The sequence below is a fragment of the Eurytemora carolleeae genome, unplaced genomic scaffold, assembly GCF_000591075.1.
Source record: "Eurytemora carolleeae unplaced genomic scaffold, Eaff_2.0 scaffold323, whole genome shotgun sequence".
Classification (NCBI taxonomy): domain Eukaryota; kingdom Metazoa; phylum Arthropoda; class Copepoda; order Calanoida; family Temoridae; genus Eurytemora; species Eurytemora carolleeae.
This window is the reverse complement of record NW_019396331.1, coordinates 18,320-38,824: the sequence shown is the minus strand read 5'-3', so window position 1 is coordinate 38,824 and position 20,505 is coordinate 18,320. Positions and strand designations below refer to the sequence as shown.

The 20,505-nt window shown below is 32.5% G+C and overlaps 1 protein-coding gene across 1 annotated transcript; it reads left to right on the top strand.

Moving 5' to 3' along the window:
* The first annotated feature begins 1,468 nt into the window (after positions 1-1,468).
* Positions 1,469-19,935, top strand: LOC111701083 (nucleolar protein NET1). Its single transcript, XM_023472227.1, has 13 exons — positions 1,469-1,487; positions 11,865-11,928; positions 11,994-12,076; positions 12,245-12,323; positions 13,037-13,081; positions 13,611-13,638; positions 14,174-14,219; positions 15,000-15,069; positions 15,486-15,559; positions 15,782-15,881; positions 16,738-17,719; positions 18,089-18,994; positions 19,420-19,935. Exons 8-13 carry the CDS (start codon positions 15,027-15,029, stop codon positions 19,571-19,573), a joined length of 2,259 nt encoding a protein of 752 aa, XP_023327995.1. The 5' UTR covers positions 1,469-1,487; positions 11,865-11,928; positions 11,994-12,076; positions 12,245-12,323; positions 13,037-13,081; positions 13,611-13,638; positions 14,174-14,219; positions 15,000-15,026; the 3' UTR covers positions 19,574-19,935.
* Positions 19,936-20,505: the final 570 nt, after the last annotated feature.

The following is a 20,505-nucleotide window of genomic DNA, read 5'->3' as shown; positions in this document are numbered from 1 at the left end:
GGAAATTCTGATAAAGTATTGATTGGCATAATTCCGAAAATAGTATTTTTTTTAAAAACCAACATAAGAAAATTAGGTTTAATTCAAAACAATAAGATGCATGAAGAGTCTGAAAGTTTATAAATTAAAAAATGAACTGAAATAACAAGACCAAATCAAAAAGGCAAAGTTAACAACAAAACAAGAAAATAAGAGAATGAGGAAAAAAGGAATAAAAAGAAAGAGGATAGAGGGTGTAAGAACACAAGGAATCGGAAAAAGAAACAAAGATCAGAAGCAAAACCAGAAGAATTGTTTACAAACTGTGATCAAAAAGTATAAAGTTAATGTTAGAATCAAATTCAAAATTTTGATTGAATATGTTTCAGAAAAAATAAGTAAACCCTGCAGATTTTTTCTGCAATGGTTTTGTAGAAACGGCTATAACTGCCAGTTTGCTCACCAGGAAGTTGTTACAGAACGAGATGGAAACATGGGCAGAACGTTTGTAAATACAGATAAATACGACTACAGAAGGAATATAGATGTTCGACAAAGGTATATACGTAAAGGGTTCAATAGAAATAAATATAAAAGTCAAACTGAAAGGGTATTACATGGGTCTATATAAAAATCAATAGGGTTAAATTTAGTGTTTCTTTATTCACTCTTTATTTTTTATTTTTTAACTTAGATTATTTTTACTTTTAAATTTATGTAATTGCTTATTTAACAGTTCGACAACAGTAGATTTTTATTTGTAAGTTTTTAATTTTATTTTAAATTTTAGGTTTTTAGTTTTTCAAATAGATAAATGGTAAAACAAAGTTGATATTAAAAGAAAAAGTCGGAAAGAGGTCAATGTACTTATGTTTTTTGGTTTACAAATGTTGGATGTTTTTAACTTTTAAACGTCAATCTTACAATGTAGGGTTTATTTTGGTTTCAATTGTTGGGTTTTTCATTTTACACTTTAAATATTAATTTTGATTTTCAGGTATGAAATATAAAAACAGAAAAAAGAACATAAGAAAAGTAAAGTTTCCCTAATAGTAGACGGAATAAAAAGGTAAATGTAAGGGTTTTTAAGAAGAAGAATGAAATGACTTTTATAAAAAAGTTAAAGAAGATTGTAGGTAAATAACAAGTCATAGAACTACATCAATAAATTTTAAATAATTAAATAATACATAAGGATTGATTCATGGAATGACCAAAGAGATGGGGGAACCAGAAGAAAAACAGATAAAGGAGAAGAAGAAGAAGTTCATACAACAAACAGAAATATAAAAGAAAGGTGATAATGGGTTTAGAAAAACACAAATTATATAACACAAGTTTTAAAACAAGATTATTAAATTAGATAAGTTCATATACTAAAATAACTTGATTAGGTCAAATGAATCCAAAGAGTGGGGAAGAGAAAGAAGCTTTAAAGACAGGAAGGTAGACGAGAGGAGAAGAAATGAAGGAGGAGAAGAAGCTTTTATCAGGAACTCAAGAGAAAGGTTAATTCAATTAAACTGTAATAAAGAAAATGTTAAAATGGAAAACAGATAAGTAATTTTTAATAAAAGAGTGTTCCATGTTAAAGTTTAGACTAGAAAACTGATTTAAATCTATACAAATTAATAAGGAATAAAGTGCAATATTCAGAGATGCTATGGTTATGTGCCTAGTAATAATATGGACGGAAAAAGAGAAATAAACTTAATTGTTTAGAAGTAATAATTCAATTTTGAAATTCATAATATTTATTTTAACTAGGATGGAGAAACTTAAAACGAGAGACAATACAACAAGCAATTGGGATTCAAACATCAGCACGAGGGAGCTTGGACTGAGGAAGAACCAAGATTACAAAGAACAAAGGAGTTATGAAAAAGGAATCTGGAATTCAAGTCAAAATGTAAGAAGAGATACCCAGAAAAGTTCGGAACCAAAGGAGGAATCAGGAGAAAGAAAGATCAATACAGGGAGCTTCAAAAATAAGAGAGAGGTAAAGGAGAAAACCAATAAAGAACTTGAAGTAAAGCTGAAAACCTTAGAGAAAGAATTGTTTGAAGAGGATTATGAACTAGAAGAAAGTAAGAAGAAAGGGAAAAAGGTGGAGAAGTATTCATCATCAGGTTCAGATCATTCAGAGAACGCTAAACAAGGAAAGATAAACTGTTTATGTTTATACCAAACTTACGACAATGATATGGTTAAATGTGTAGGATGCACAAACTTCTTGCATGGAATATGTTATGGCCTACCTTTGGAAGCAAAACACACATGTTTCTCATGCTCAAAACCGGGTACAACGTTCGGGAACCCAGAGATAATGGAATACTACAAGAAGAAACACAGAGAACGTCACGATAAACAATCTTTTGTGTTTAAGCTGAACAAGAGAAGGGTTCTAAAATCGATCCTAAATCAAGAGTTTCTGTTGTGCCAGCCAGGAACAGAACCTACAATCGAATTCCTTAAAATTCGATTCGGGTTTTCTAGCTCCTATGCTTCCCGAATCTCCCTGCAGATTGTAAATGAAGGATTCATTAAATTCTACAGAGGATTCTCTTTTGACGGTGGTAAGATAATAGAAGCTTTGGGACTTCACTATGTAGACAGCAAGGTAGAAGAAGATGAATTAAGAAGGGAAGAAGAGATGCTGATGCATGAAATCGGCGCATGCCTTAGTAGAGAACCTTATATACCAAGAAGAGATCCCAAAGATGGAAACACGAAAACAAAGGAACCTAAAAGGTTGAGCAGGTTAGAGGAGAAAGGGAAGGGGCCAAACAAAGGAAAAGGGAAGAGGAAAATAGAGTCAACGGAAGAAGTAGAAGGATCAGGGAAAAAGACGAGGGAAAATTCACCAATTGATGAATTGAGACTTAGTCTAACATCGCCAGAGATGGTTGATATTTCCGAGGAAGAACGTTTAGAAGATGAGAGAAAACACGAAAGCTTCTACAGCAGGTCTGAAACGGAAGATTCTGGTTCAGAAGAGTTAAGAACAGAGAATAGAAAGGATACAGAAGGAATCAGGGTTGAAACGAATGAAGGAGAAGAGGGAAAACTTCAAGATAATGAAAAGGAAGAGAGTACTTCGTCCGGAGGAGAAATCTCAAGGAGCAACGAACTCTCACAAACCCAAACTATGGGAGCAAAGATACACAGGGATAGGGAAGGTAGAAAATATAATAACAAGTTTATATGGCCTTCAAGATTTACACAAAGTGAATCTCTCCAACCCGGATGGGAACCAGAAAGTGTAGCGTTAGTAGGTAAAAAAACTACGAAACCTATATATGGACAGGTGATAAATAAAAGCGAACCAAAACCCAACAAGGATGATTCAGGTAAATGGAATTTCCATTGTGTTCTTGGGATGGATGGATCTTTGTGTCAAGTTTGGGTTTTCGGAAACAAAAAGGATATCCTGGAGATTGAAGGAAAGATTATAGAAGAACAGTACTTTTTGTTCTGGGGAGAATATAAAATACGTGAGAAGTATTCTTTTAAATTTAAATGCACAAACGACTGGGCAATCTACCTAGACAGCAAATGCAGGAGATTTGATACGGTTAAAAAATCCAGAAAATACATAGTTTCTGAAGACTCTAAATCTGAAGAACGGGAGATTTTTGCAGACTGATTTAAACCCCCTTCCAAGAAGGGCAAGAAGCTAAAGAAGATGAGAGAACATAACGCAGCAAGAAAGAAACTTGAGTTACAACCTGGCCAACGGAAGATAACAGAATTCGGAAAACTCTCAGGTGTTTCCAAGAGTTCGGAGGATTCTAGTAAAGAAAGCTCAGCTCTAGAATAGTTAAGTTTTGTTTTAAGCTCTTGAATAGATAAAATTTTGATTAAATTTGCAAAAGCATTGAAATCAAGAGTGCTATCTTTATTATTTTTTAACATGAAAAACGAAAAAATGAAAAAAAAAAACTATAAAATACTGAAAAAAACAAAAAAATTATTTTTTTAAAAAGAAATAAATAAAAAAACAAAAAAATATATTTACAAATTGGAAAAGGAATGTGTCTTTAAGAAGTAAGAGTAATGTTATACTTGTGGAAAAATTTAAGTTTTATAATGTTACTTTCACTACAATATTTAATGAATTTTTATAAAACCGCAATCAGTTATACATGGTTATCTGGATAAAAATTGATGTGTTTATACAAAAACAATAATTCTAAATAGTATGTCTATGCAATTAATGATTTTTCTTTGTGATCAACGTAAATGGAATATGCTGTTTTTACAATAAATTTTTGTTTAACCTTTATTAATTTTACATTGAATAATTTGATCAAGAGAAAATGTTGGGTAAAACTATAATCAAAACTTCACTGGTGTTAAGATAATTAATTGTTGAAACAGTTATATCGATTAAAATTCTTTCTAAAAGAATTTAAAATGTCATATTTAAATTTAGTTCTTAACAAAAATCAATACTGAGTAAATTTTTTTTTATTTTTTCAGAACAATGAATCCAATAGTAAGCATATTATGGATGAAAATTCAAGGGATTGGACTTGTAAACGCAAATACAGGGAGAATGATAATAGAATTAGCTGGAAAAATAGTAAGAATAATAAATAATGTTTATAAAACAGCCAAGGAATTAATTACTGGAAACAACAGTTTTAAGATATCGTCAGGGATAGATTTTGAACAAGATTGGGTTGTGTTTAAAACCAAAATTAGAGAAAAACTGAGTTTTGAACCTAGAGCGGAGTCTATCTAGCTTAACAAGAAATGGTAACGAAAATGTAATTAAAAACCTGGTAAAAGAGCAAGAACTGAAGTTGTTACAAAATTTATATAAAATGTTGAAAAAGAGACTAGAACAGTTGTTAACAAAGGTAGCCGAAAATGAAAGTATTAAAATTATTGGAAATTTGGAAAAAGAAAATTTCTTTAACATGTCTGAAAAACAAGTCAATAAAGAGGTAACAGAGTATTTAAAGTTGGGGAGGAAATTCACTCCCTTCTGCAAAATAGGGGTGCGAGAAGAACTAAGGAAATTCGAGGAAGAAATCACACAGGTGATTAATAACTTATTCAAGATGGAAGCAAAAAAGATAAATACTAAAAATATTTTTGTCAGGATTAGACTGTTACTTAAATCCAAAACTGTAAAACATTCAAAAGAATCAAAAGAATTATTAAATTCTATTTTGAGAAATTATAAAACAGAACGAATATTTTTTAAAAAATTGTTGCAGCTAAAGAATAAAATGGGGTCTCTTAAAACTGAAAAGCAAATTGTAGACATTTTTAAACCTGGAAAAAGTCAGATAATAGTTGCAAGTGATAAAAATATAGGTTATGTGTGCTTGGATAAGGACGATCTATTATCACAATATTTAAAGATAAATGAGAAACAGCATTTCGGGAAAGCTAACATTACAGAAACTTGGTACATTAAAAATGTTTTAAAATTTCTAAAAGAGGCAAGTCTAAATATACCTTTAGAACTAGAAAATATCGTTAAAAAAAACGATTTTAATTGGATAGAAAAAACAGCTGAAATTGGAACACTGAGATTGATGCCGAAGCTTCAAAAGTTAAAAGAAATTAGTAAAAGTACTGTAGAAAATCTTACGTGCAGAGGAATTAAAAGTTTTATGAAAGATCCAATCAAGAGATTACAAATAACTTTTGACAAAATATATAGTCACTTATTATATTTTGTGGAAAAAGAGTTCTCTAGACTAAATGGAATTCTATCCCCATCTGTTACAGGTATTGATGAAGCAATTGAAAGGATCGAAAAATCAAAAACAGGATTTTGGGGTTTATCTATAGAGATAGAAGGAGACTTCGGGGATTTGTATTCGAATTGCAACAGAAGTTTATTAGAAAACTGTATAAATAAAGCCTGTAAAATTGCGGGTTTAAATTCTGAATCGGTATGTTACATAATTAATTTAATGAGATGCTCAATGAATCATTCGTATTTTAAAGAACCCACAGGAATATTTAAGACTCTATAAGGATTTTCAATGGGAGACAATTCAGCTGCAAGGGGGAGAGAACTTATTTTGAGAAATCACGAACTGGTTATCTTTAAGAAAATATATGAGAAAAAGTAACAAAAATCTTTATCTCGGTATTTAAGATTCAGGGATGATGTATCAGTACATGTTCATGGTGACGAAAAATTGATGTTTAAAATAATTAAGATAATTGTAACAGGATACCCTACAGCAATTCAGTTCAATGTCGAAACAAAAGTTGTTTACGGGAAATTTTTAAATATAAAAATAATTAATTTCCCAGGAGAGAATTACCCATTCACAACAGTACTAAGAAAAGAAAATTCCAAATACGATGTTATCCCTTTTAATTCCAATGTTAGTGATAAATATAAGAAGATGGCAGGATTGTGTTATTTCCGAACAAACAGAACACACACGACCAGTAAAAAAGAATTAGAAAACCAAAATAGAATAGTAGAAAGTTTATTAAGAAAGAAAGGTTTTCCTATTAGATTTATCCAAGATATAAAATTTAAAAACAAAGGAGCAGATCAAGGAAAAGAAAAGAAAAAATTCAGAGGAATAACTGTGTATAACAATGTAAGCCAAAGACATATATTCGTTAAAAATGTTGTTAAAAACTCGATCTTAGACAAAGAAACACACTATCTTCCAGCAGAGGTCCCCGGGAAGAAAATAGAGCAATTTGTATTCACCATTAATAAAATGAATAAACAACTTAATTTTAAATAAACTAAATAAACAAAAGTTTTTTTTTCAAAGAAAAATGTAAAATGAGAAGAGAGTTAAAAGACACTAGGACGGAAAATTAACAACAATGATGTTAACTGGAGCGAGGACGGTGTGGACTGGGCCAAGTCAATTGTATTTAGTTGTATTTAGACAATAAGTTTTTTGGAAAAAGAATTGAAATGCAAGACCCAACATGGGTCCAGTGCCAAAGGGGCACTGGACCCATGTATTTTTACAAAAAGGGTCCAGTGCCCCTTTTACAAAGAGCACATTTACCTTACAGTGGTTGTTGATTTATTTGTTAGTTTCTTGTTTTTTGGATTTATTAATGCAATGCAATGTTTTTGCAGGCGAGTTGGCCCAGACCAGACCATGTCCACTCCAGATCTTGTTCCAACTACTCATCAAAGTGGTTTTTGCTGTTAATGACTTTAGTCTTTCATTTTTTATTTATTTTTTTAGTTTTTATTTTTATTCTTATTTTTTATTTTTCATATATTACGAATTTTCACATTCTTTAAAATTTAATATTCCGAAGTAAACCAGGATTAGAATGATTGTTTTATTTACAATTAATTTATCCCAATAAAAACTAGGATGGCGATTTTAGGTATTAATGTCTGGTATTCAAAAGTTGTGAAATCTAGAATATCCTGGAAAATTGAGTTTATATTGAATTACTATGGTTTTGTGTCATCGATGCTGGATTAGTAGATTCGTGGAACAATCTAAGAGAAATCTTGGATGAATGATGGTTGGGAGACCTAAGCCCCAAGTTTCCAGAAGAAATTCTGTGCCTATACATTTTTCGAAATGTGTACTAATAACACATATCATATTAGATTGGTTCCCACTCAAACTTTCTTGGAGGCTAGTCATGAGTTTAAAGAAATTCATTCTAGATGTCTAAGGTTGTCTTGACAGCTTTTGCACAAAATTACCAGGTTTAAAGATGGGGCACTCTATGTGGTAAAATACTTTTTATCTGCTTGAAACAATCCACAACCCGGACCAGACTGAGGGACGCAAATCAAAATATTTATTTGACCAATGAAAATTTTGTATCAGGAGGTATAGTTAATGATTACAGAGTTTCTCAGGAGAGGAATAAACAAACCTGGACCTAGGGACTTAATTTTAGAAACACAAGTACATTTAGTCAGCTGGCTTGCCAACAGCTATACCAAATATATAGTGCACCGAACAGGGTCAATGTTTGGCAATATTTGTCTGACAATTAAGACAGTACTTTAAAATTTTCAATAGATGAAAGGATTACAGAGAATAAAGCTGTCGGGTAGATTAAAAACACAGAAAGTGAGCGGATTGGAGTCCTGTAGAAACACAATCAAATTTGCAAAATATGATTGATCAACTGACGGACTTTTAAAACCGTCGAGCAAAGATATAAACCATTTACATGGAGACAGGGGACATTGGATTGATTGATCCAGTTAACCTTGTTAACCTTTAGTATTTCTTACCAATCTATACTGAACTATACAGTAACCGGAGGGGCCATGGTAGAAAAGAAACAGCACTCAATTGAATTCCAGACATTCAAAATTCACTAATAAGAGTAGAAAAAAGAATATTTGGTTTGATAGAAACATAATTGGCTGTATTTGTCTACCATCATGAATAATGGACGCCAGTATGAAAATGAAGCTTAAGCAATGATACTGCGTATAATTCTCTACTGTGTACTGTTGTTGTTGTAGCTTTATCCTCGGTCAGGATCTTCGAGTTCTTCCAGTTAAAGGAAATTAGAGGCTTTGATAGGGTGGGTCCATATGCTGGTAGTGGGAAGGCTGGAATCCGTGGTTAACTTCAGATGTTGAAAGGTTCGAAAATGTCCAGAAAAAAGCTCTAAAACAGGTTTATGGATTACAAGAAACCGATTATCTAACAAGGGTAAAAGAACTTGGTCTGACTACACTGGAGGAGAGAAGAAGATACACCGATCTTGTACAAACATACAAAATCATACATGGAATAGATGATGTGGACAGAAAGATTTGGTTTGAGCTGTATGGTGACACTGAAAGGAGAGTAACCAGAACAAGTGAACAGTCCCTTTGTATAGTAGCTTCCAGACCCAATTTGGATATAAGAAAACACTTCTTCTCTAATAGAATAGTTCAGCAGTGGAATGCACTACCTGATAGCATCAAAAATGCAAGAAATGTCAAACAGTTTAAAAACATGTATTTGAGCCAAGTGCCCCTACCCAGATGAAGTAATCTGTCAAACCTCTGCTCTCGGAAATGGTATGGGTCACCAGTAAAGCTGACACTTCTTCCTTGGATCAAAATGGTCCCTTAGAAGTTCCTCTTCAAGTAAACAAGTGGTTGGATTTGTTTGGCAATTAAACAGTTGGGTTGTATCATGAGGTGTGGTTTGACATTTGGGACATTTATTTTCAATTTTATCATCTGATCAGTTGAGGTAGGAATTAAGGAGTCTTGAGAAGCCACTCCTGAGTTAGGAGAGTCTTGATCTGGCAATTCTTGTGAGTTTAATTTCATCAGGATTGATTGGAGGAGGGGGGTTATAATCCTGGACGAGAACAGTATCTGCAGATTATTGTTGAATGGTTTTCCAACCTGTTTCTGTTTGTATGTCTTTGAGGACTCTTTTTTAATCTTGTTTGGTTGGCTCTTGTTCTCCAAATCTGCTAATCTATACCTGCTACAAATGCTGTAGAAACGAACTTCTATTTGTCACAAAATTCACAATTTACTGACATTGAGTTTTCCGAAAACATCAATTAATTCCGTAAAAATCAAAATTTTCAAAAATATTATTTTTTCAAATATTTGGGTATTATATCTTACAGATCAATTCTTTTGAAAAAAATTATAATATTTGAAAATTCTAGCCATCCAAGGTCAAAAAGTGGCTTTTATTTAAATTTCAGGTGGAGACATCTAGTGGTGAAACTCAGAAGGTTCCAATCCGACCTAATACAACCTAAATCCGACTTAAGGGCTCATGGTTAGGTTGTGACCAGTTAAGACCAGTTTGGTAATCCAACCACGTAAGACCCAATCTGACTAAAAGGTCAAGTTATGAACAGTTAGGACCAGCTAGGTAAAGCAACCAAGTCCAACCTAATCCAATCCAATCTAGTTAAGTCTCTTGACTTAACTCAACCAATCTCAACCAAATCCGACCTAAGTGGATTGGTCAAGTTAAGACTAGTATGAGACCAGTTAGGTAACTCAACCTAACCCGACCTAACCTGACCAAACACAACCTAGGGGGACTAGTCACGTTCCAACCAGTTAGGTCTCCTGACATAACTCAACCAATCACGACCAAATCCGACCTAAGTCGATAGGTCAGGTTAAGACCAGTATGAGACCAGTTAGGTGACTCAACCTAACCCGACCTAACCTGACCAAACAGGACCTAGGGTGACTGGTCATGTTCCGACCAGTTAGGTCTCCCGACATAACTCAACCAATCTTGACCAAATCCAACCTAAGTAGATTGGTCAGGTTAAGACCAGTATGAGACCAGTTAGGTAACTCGACCTAATCCGACCTAACCTGACCAAACATGACTTAAAAGAACTGGTCATGTTCCGACCATTTAGGTCTCCTGACATAACTCAACCAATCTCGACCAAATCCGACCTAAGTGGATTGGTCAGGTTAAGACCAGCATCAGACCAGTTAGGTTATTTGACCTAAACCGACCTAACAGGACCTAGGGGGACTGGTCATGTTCTGACCAGTTTGGTAATCTGACGTAACCCGACCTAACCTGACCTAACACGGCCTAAGGGGACTGGTCATATTGCGAGCAATTTGGTAATCTGACATAACCCGACCTAACCTGACCTATCTCGACCTAATGGGACTGGTCTTGCAACGTCGCTGGTTTCTAGGGATATTTTGAATTCCTATTTCATTGAGGTGTTTTCTCTTTTTTTGAGTCGTTTCCGCAATAATTTTGAGGCGATTCTTTTTTTTTTAAATCATATTTAGTAAAGGTGTTGACTTTTTTTTTCAGGCGTTTATTTTGAGAAATTTCCTTATGCCAAAGAAACTTTTAAAACCTCAGTTAATTGAGTTGTTTCATCTTTTTTGAGGCGGTTCTGTCTTTAGAGAAAACTGCTTAAACTCATGTATATATAGTGGAGGAGTTTCTGCTAATTTAAGAGGCGTTCCCGTTTTTCCATAAAAGACTCACTAATTTGGTAATCTGAAAAACCTGACCCAATCCAACATATAAGTGGGTTGGTCAGGTTAAGACCAGTATGAGACCAGTTAGGTGACCTGACCATTTTTGAAGAAATTGAAAAAGGGCATGTTTGTTTTCTCTTGATACTTCTTTTAATTCATCCAATAAAACCTACAAATCAAAACTTAAATAGAAAAGTCGTCTTCATTGTATTGATATAAAATAAGTGGTACTGAAGACAACAAATGAAAATAAAGTGGTAAAGTCTCTGAAAAATAAAATGTTTAGTGATATGACATTTTTACGGCACTCCACATAAACAAACATAACTTCTGTAAAACATGACTTTAGTAATCAAAAAAGAAAAGAAAAATTATTTTTGAAAGGAAGAAAGATTTTTAAAGAAAGAAACTAAGTTTTTCTTTGAAACCTGATGGTGTAAATTTTATTTCAAACTTGGGCTTTTTCAGGTTTCACAGATATAGGGATTAGTTTAAAAATATTAAAGATCTACAACATCAGGTTGCACAGATTAGGGATTATAATTTTGGAGTTCTTGACAAAATCTCATTTCCTTTCCCCCTCTGATATCTAATAAACCAAGCAAAGCTATACGGTTCTCTAATATTGAGAAAAAACTTGTTAGTAATTTTGTCAAAATAGGGATTTTTAGGGGGGGCACAACATCTTCTAGGGGTGTGTACAAAAAATATTAAGGTGCCCCCGCCCCCCCCCCCTTATACCAAAGAGAAGCACCTCAACTAAATTCACTTGTTAAAGGTTTTTGGTAAACGGTATTGCCAACTAAATGAAGTTTATATTAATTGGGAATAAATAACTTGATGTAATGCAAAGAATATTAATGAAATTATAACAAAATTTGTCTGTTTTGTAGAACTTTTGTGTATCATTCAGAGTTTATCACTTTATTTTATAAATATATTTATTTTTGTTTAGAATTCTGTTCCAACTGTTTGTGCCACATGTGGAAAAATTATTGCAACTCTTAACTTATTAACAGGTATGCAAGCCTAAAAAATTTTTTCTATTTTTCAAATAAAAAATTTATTTTCATAAATTATTTAGAGTGTGAGCCTGGTATTGAAGTGGTGGTTTCTAACTCACAAAACTTTATTACTCCTAATGATTCAACGGAAGAAAAAGAAGTGGTGAGAATAATATACTTAAAACATTTTATGAATACAGAATTTAAACCAAATGTATTTGTAAAGCCATTTTAGAGCATGTTATAAATAAATTTTTTAAATCTTTTTTGCTTGATTTGCTGAAAGAATTTGAAAAAATTTACAATTTAAACATAAATCTGTTTTTGAAAGGTTTCTGTCGTGAGGGATTTCCCCCTATTAGATGTAAAACCTAAGCGAGGGAGGGGTAGACCCAGAAAACCAAAACCAGGTAGTAATTCTATCGTTTACCCAGCTCCGTAATTAAATTTTATAAATCAATATTTTTTCATGAGTAAAAAATATTATGAAAATATCAACTATATACGATTGCATCGATAAAAAATCGATGATTTTTACGATCCGAATTGAATATTGCAACTCTATCACTTTTTATCTCATTAAATCGGCAGTCCAATCTTTATTTTATGGCTATAATCATCCTCCCCTAACGTTTTTAACATTTCAACATATTGTTTAGCATATGAAGTACAATGTTAAAACACTTGCCGATTTAAATCGATGTATTTTAATTTTTAAAAACAAATTTACTATCATTGCATGTATCGGACAAATAAAGTATTTTACATTCCTGTAAAGGTTTGAATCATTGATAATTGCTTGGAGATCTTAAGATCTCCAATTTGAAGATGTCATCGTCTGAGTGGTGAACCTTAACCTTATCTGATAACTGAGTTATCACCTATTAAAGAATCATTATTTTCAAGAATTTGAGAAAATGAAAATTTTAACATCAATCGGTAAGTGTTGCTCCGCCTTATTGATTCATTTTACCAATTTACAAAGGAAATATTTGGGGTGAAGATTGGGGAGGAATATTTTTAAAGTAAATATATATCCCAAATCTCTGTATATGGATTATTCTTTGTTCACTAATTAACTGCCAGGAAATGTGAATATCTCAAGATTTCTATTTTTATTTAGAATTAACCACTGATTTCACCAACAAGTTTCTGCTCAAGAGTTCAGGTAAAAGCGTTTTGTATTTAGAAGTATTCTCACTAAATGTATCAGAGCTGGGAACTTTTGATTGGTGGATATCGGGAAAAATGCTTGATCCACTCTTTTTCTTAATCTTGAGATCAAATAATGATAGTTCTGTTAATTAACCGATTGGGATTAAGGATATTCCATTCTAAAGTTTTCAGCTCCGATCAAATATTATGAACACATTCAGTACAGCTGCTGTATTTACGTCACTGGAAACATTTCAATTTCAATGTTAGAGAATATATTCTATAGTGTGGATAAATATAGAATGAAGTGTTTAAGTTTGCAGTGAAATTAGTGCAGTGTCATGTGTTTTACCTTTAATATTGTTTTATTAAATGTCCTCTGCATTATAAAAGTGCAAGAGCATACAAAGAGCATATTTTCATTCCTCAAGTACAGAATAGCTCAGCTCTATTTTTGTAATTTGACGCACTTAAAGTAGTTTACTTTAATTTGTAAACAATTCATTTCTTAAAAGATAACATTTAAAGTTTTTGAAATTCAGGAATAGACGGTATTTGCCAGATATCAAGGAATGAAACAGTAGTTTGTTAGGGAGAATGGGTTTAATCAAATCTTTTTATTAAACAATAATTGAATAATGTTTTAGAAAATAGAACAAGTTAAATGATTTTAATTTTGTTTGCACCCATAGAAACTTGCAGCTTAACGGACCTAAGCGTAATTTCTATTGACCTAACATTCAAAGATGACGATTTACAATGGCAGCCGAGTGAAACCTGTATTTAATCAATAGTTTGGAAGCTATTATTATTTTTCTTGGGTCTTTAACAATTTTTATGAGATTTCCTGCAGTATAAATGCGCTAGTCACTTTTGTAAAGAAACTACAATTAAAAATAAACCGTTTCAAAATTTAAGCTTCGTTATCTAACTCATTCTTGATCAGACAAAGCCTTAAAGGTACCATTGTGAATCGGGCAGTGCAGTTATCTTTGTTTGGAGATTCGCTTAAAATTATGCGTACAGTCCCTATTAATCTGTGCTCTGGAAATTGAGTCTGAGAAATGAAAATATTTTGACTAATGTTTCATCTGTGTCCCTGCAGAAAAAATACCGAGGACCCTCATGACAGAAAAATTCTTATCTCGAAGGAAACTTTTAAATGTTTAAACGTAACAATGAATTAAAGGGATTCTCGTCACTCTTTTAAGGGACCCTAGTATGATCTATAATGTGGAGGAAAATGTCGATTTTCTGGGTTGAAAAGTGTTTATTTCGGATTATTTCTCAATTGTTTCTGCAGTTAGAAATGCACAAGTCACTTCTGCAGAGAAACCACAAACGAAATTTAACCGATTAATAAACAATAAAGTAGATAAATAATTCATTTGAATTTGATATCCCATTCTATTTATGGAGGGTCACTTAAAATTAGGTTAACAGTCCCTTTAAGAAAATAAGTTTCACACGCAGGCTTTTACACTTACAGGGCTTAATTGTGCTTAACCCCTTGGGTTGTCTGGGTCTCCCNGTTTCAGATTTAATCTCTTTATCTTCATCTTTAAAAATTCTGGGATAATAATTTATTTACTTTCTGGGCGAGAGGCATTTCCATTTTTAATTTTTCCTTCATTTAGCCTTTTCTTAAATTTGTTTAAAGCTTAAACTTCTTTGATTTTGATCAGTAGGGGATGGGAAGGAGCAGTATGTCTGAAAAATATTTAATCCTTGTTTTACACAACTTCAAGGGCGTTTACAGGAAATCTAGAGCATGCAAACTTTTCAAATCTTGAAGTGAAGAGTTACAGAAGATTTACAGTTCAATATTTGCCCCCATCCTGGGGGGGATATTTGGCCTTCCCCTAGATTTATTTCTGTATATGCTCTTGCACCAATCAAGAAAAAAGGGTTACATTAAAAGTTTTGAGCAGGAAAATTTTTGTTGGAATTGTAAGTCCATGATATCTTATGGTTTCTGGCATGAACACAAGATAGAAAAAGGTAAGCTTATTTACTAGAAATTGATGGATACATGTTAAATGGAAAAATGGTTAGAAAGGTCAAAGACTATGTCTTTTTAGCTGGTCATACAACTGTTTTCTGTTCCTCTCTTCTTTTCTTTACATTCTATCCAAAGAATTATATTAAGTTATCAGCAGCAGTGCTAAGGATTTATAATCCACAACATTTAAACTCCTTGATTTCGGATCTGGTAAAATATGTTGATCCACTATTTAAAAAATATTTTCTTATCAATGCAGGGTAAAATCAAGTTTTTGTGAAAAATTTGTCAAATCTGCACAATTTCTCCTGACTGATGGGGGAACTTTTTTATATATTTCTTTATTTATTCATAAGCTGTATCCAGATCCAAATCAAAATGTAATATCTAATTATCAAATTAAAATCTGCACTAGGTAAGCTACTTTGCCATGACTGTTTCCAGACCATGATGGAGAGGAATATCAGGAAGAAGCTGCAGAATATTGAGGCAGGGAGAAATTTTATTTTATTAATTTCCCTTCTTTAAAAAAAATGTGAAGTATATTTGATTTAAGGATAAGATTATGGTTTTTCAGGTGAAAAAGAAATGTTTTTTTGTTGAAAATTTGAGGCGAAAGTATGAGTTAAAAAAATTACTAGTTAATGTCCAAAATTTCTTCTTTTTCCCATTAAAATTTATTAGGGAGGGATAATTCTTTATAATATTTAGCCCTGTAATAAGGAGAAAAAACAGGACGAATCCGGAGATCCCTATGATACACTGTCCTGCTCTATTCTGAGTAGAACATCTCTTTATAATGTTGAAACAGGTATTAAGAACTATTCAAATAAAGAACTGTTTACTGAACTGAACAGCTAAATGTCAAACCTTTAATGAAACATTACTATTTTAACTCTTCAAAATATTTGTGAGTTTTCCTATTTTACTTAACTTAGACCCCTTCAAGAGGTTTTAGGTAAATACATCTTAGCATTTTAGCTATCATTTACAGCACAATCATTCATATCATCAAAATCGTTTTCGTTTTCCCCTTTAAATGAGTTGTAATTAGGGATGGGCAGTTTTGACTTATAAAAACGTTTTCTTTCGTTAACGATGAAAAAAAATCTGAAAACGAAACGATCATTTTTAAACGATTGTTTTAAAAATGATCGTTTTTGAAAGGGATGAAACTAAGTTATGATATTTTTAAAGATGAAAAAACGAAAACAATGGTTTTCTTATCGATCGTTTTTAAAAATGGAAAACGATACTTTTCAAAACGATTGTTTTGGAATAAAAACCATAGTATTGAAAACGATCCTTGGGGTGGGGTGAGGGGGGTTGGAAGAACTTAATATTTGTCCAAGCAGGGAAGAAAAAAAATCAAATTAGAAAAATGGTAGAAAATTTAATTCAGATTGTTAAAATTCAAACATATCTGAAACAACATTCATAACGATTGTTATTTCTTCAAAACTATAGTTTTGTCATTTCGTTTTTCCTTTTCAAAAGTTTAAAGTTAACACTTTGTTTGTTCTAACAATTTGTTTCTTCTAAAAACGAATGTTAGTTAGTTTTGAAAAATCCAAAACTAAACTTAAAATGGTTGTTTTTCCGATTGCTTTTGTAAACAATGAACATCCCTAACTGTACTAGACATTTATTATTTTTTATGTAAATAGAAGAGGAAGAGGAAGTAGAGGAAATCGAAGATGGAGACAACCAAGACAAAGTGTCAGATGAAGATGAGATAAAAGGGGGTTCTAATCCATTGTTTCACAAGCAAGTGAAAATTAGGAATGACGGTTGGGATATGCTTTATAGCAAGGACCAACAGGAGAATGTTGATCTTGATTTCGAGGATGAGTCTGATACTGAAACTTCTGCCAAAGATGATCCTAGTGATAATGTTACTTTTAGAAATGAAAAATGTTTATCATTAAATACTGTGCCTGGTTTCAAAAGTTTGAAAAAGCTACCTGTAAGGAGTAACAGAAGAGATCTGAAAAGATTTCCCTTGTCTAGATCTGGGAAAGCCAGCAGGAAGAAGTTATCAAGAGGACAGGATTTTCTCCGCGGGAAAAATATTCCCAGCAACCATTATAATCATGACTCAAAATCTAAGCCCTTTAAAACTTTGAATAATTTGTTCAGCCCTGTCAAAGAGCATTTTTGCACAACTGATAGAAGTATAACTGACCCTAGTAAAAATATCCTCAGCACAAATATTGAAGCTAGTTCTGGTAATGAGCATACTATTAAAGAACTCTTAGCTTCAAATAAAGAGTTGTCTTGTTCATGGAAGGAGTCCAGTGTCTTAAATAGCAATACATCTGGAACTTCCTTCAGCACAAGTGATGAACCTTCTTCTTTAAATAGAGACTTCTCTGGAACAAGTGAAGTTTTGAGAACCAGGAATGTAATTAGCAATGCAAGTACTGATTCTTTCAGTAAAAAACCCACGATTGAAACCAGTAAAGAGAATTCATATGAAAATATTGAGCTGTCTAGCAGTAACAAGGGCCTCTCCTTCACAAAGGAAGATCTTACCGTCAATTTTGAAGATCCCATGGCCAGTGCTAAAGAGATTATGGGAAGTGATGAAAAGTTTTTTGGCAGCATGAAAAAAGATGATAAACTTGACAACATAATGGAGAACTTCAGGTTTATTATTTCTAATTTTACATGCATTTTTATTTTATGATTTTATTTATTTTTAAGATATCATTAATTGCAAAATATTATACTAGCTTGGGAACCGACCTTTGCTCGGAGTTTCCCCTTAAAAAGTCCACTGCACTAAATTAAGAATTTTAAGCAAAGATAAAAACTTTTCTGTGGTTTTGCCGAGTCTGTTTGAGGCAAGTCTGTTATGTGGTTCATGTTATGATTGGACATCAAAGCATACAGAAAATTAACATAGAAATCAAATTTGATAAATAATTACTCCTAATTGTTTTGAATATTATCTATTCTCTTCCCAGGCTGAGCTTCTTGTTAATATAGACCAACAAAAAACTTTTCTGTTTTAAGGTCGAGCAGGGAAAAGAACTTAGAGAATATGGATGATTATAGCGAATCCTCAAAAACCAGTGATAAATCCGTGGACGTGGTTGAAAGCTTTGATAAAGTTGAAAAGCAGGCATCCACTACCGATGAGGTTGAATCTGATTTTTCTGATTCAGAAGACGACCTTCAGTTCCTGGCCAACTTCTCCTCAACTAAGAAAAACAATAACAAATTATTGTCTGAAGAGAATCAAGAACAACCCATAAAATACGCTTTTCCAAAGAATGTTACTATATACGAGAAAGATGATGATAAACGTTTGGTATCTGCGTCAGAAAATTATGATCAAACATTTTCGAAATTTTCTTTCTCAAAATCTGATCTAAAAAACTCTATTTTGATCCATCCTAAAAGGAAGAAAAAGACATCTGTTTGCCATCAGAAACTTAACGACTCCAACCTCAAATTGTCTTGTCAAAGTAATGAAGCTTTCTCCGGCAAAGAAGCTAAGCTGAAACTTCTTCATCAGCCTTCTGCTGAAAAGACCTTAGAACCCTCTCTTGCTTCAAAGACATCAACAACAAACAGACAAACCAAAGAAACTTCTGTCATATCTAATGGCTCTCTGTCCCTTACTCCAAATCTTCAAGAATCTAAAGATGCTGTATCACATGTAGTTGCAGAAGGCACAATTATAGATCAAAATTCAAATAAAAATGATGAAAACCAAGTACTAAACATCATGTGTTCGAATGTAAACACAAGGGTGCCTAAGACGGTATTGGATGATGGTATAAATAAAAGCAAGATTGTTGACACCAATACTGATCAAGGGCTACAAGCCACTTCAAGAAGATTACCTCTGGAACGAAGGAGTAAACGGGGATCAGTTGCTGTCCATACTATAAAACCAGCTTTGAAAATAACGAGGTGAATTTTTACATTAAGAATGAAAATTTCGTAGAATTTACTCATTTGGGCTGGGATGTCAAACTGCTAAAAAATGCATTGGGCTTATATGGCAAAGTTCTATAGAACCCAGATTTAGGTACCCAAGGAAAATAGTACATCCTTGTATCGTCTTATGTACTGAAACAAATATGTTCACTATTTTCACTATGTTCACTGTTTTATTTTAATTAATTTTCCCAGTGAACCTTAATTAGAAATCCCACTGAAGCAGTTATTTTAGGAGTAATGGGTCGAAAATGTTTGTCAATGGGGATGAAGCTAGAAATCAACAACTTTGTAAAATAAGGACAGAAGGAAAATAATTCTATTGAACATTTTTTCCCCTTTGACGACAATGTACTATGTTTCCATGAATTAGGATTGACCATCTATTTTTACTCCAGGTCAAGAAAGCATACTGTGAGTCCACTGGTTTCTGAAACTCACAAAAAGCCAAGACAGTGCTCAAAGACGAAGGCGAACGTAGATGAAGATGAAGAGGGTGCTGCTAACAGGGCTCCACATGTGATTCGTCTTCTTCCTAAAACCGAGCAATAATACTGTTTGATAATTAGTGCATTTTGTCTGAAATATCGAACTAAAAGTAATTTGAAACAGAATATTGGAAATATTTGTGCGAACAAAATGTTTGCAATTTCATAATTTTACTTTGGATAGTTTTTTATTTAATAATTAACAGACAGAACGTTTCTTTGGTCTGATAATGTTGTTCATGGCATTCAAAGAATTTCTTTCAATTACATTTCTTCCATTTAAGTTTCTTACTAAATCTTCAGAATAAGGTAATGTCGACACACATTAAATTATACATTCTTAAAATTGTTTTCAATTTTTTCATCCTGTATTTATACTAAGTAAAGTAATTTATATTTATTATGCATAATATACATTTTTCTTTATTTTTTTTCTGTTAATTTCAGATGAAATGAATTATACTCTAAATTAGATTATAAGTTAAACGCGTGATATTTCTGGTAGACAGGAACACCATTCTGAGGAATGCTGATTCCTTTTTTTAGCATTCCTGGATAGTGAGAATCAGAAAATCATAGAAAATTCATTTTGCTTCAGGACTCAATTAATGCTTTTAATTATGCTAATGTTCAATTGTGCAGTTGAAACTTGTTAAATCGACTTAATAATTTACTGGAATAAATATTTTCTTTGCAACAGCATCAAATATTCTCAATTGCTTTTATGTCGTCCTCTTATTCTATAGTTTTCTGGTTCACGCTGTATAAATCATTTTTAGGAATGTACAGCCCCAGGGTGAGCCACAAAAAGTGTGATTAGCGGCGCCTGGTGCAAAATTGTACATTTATTTTGTAGAAACATCTCCTGTATGGTGTTTTTTCAATATTTATAATTTTTTTATATAGTTACTCATGGTCCAAAAGAAAACGGTGAACATTTTTTTTCTCAAAATCAAATGTGTAGATAAGCAAAACTGTGAATATATATTTTATATT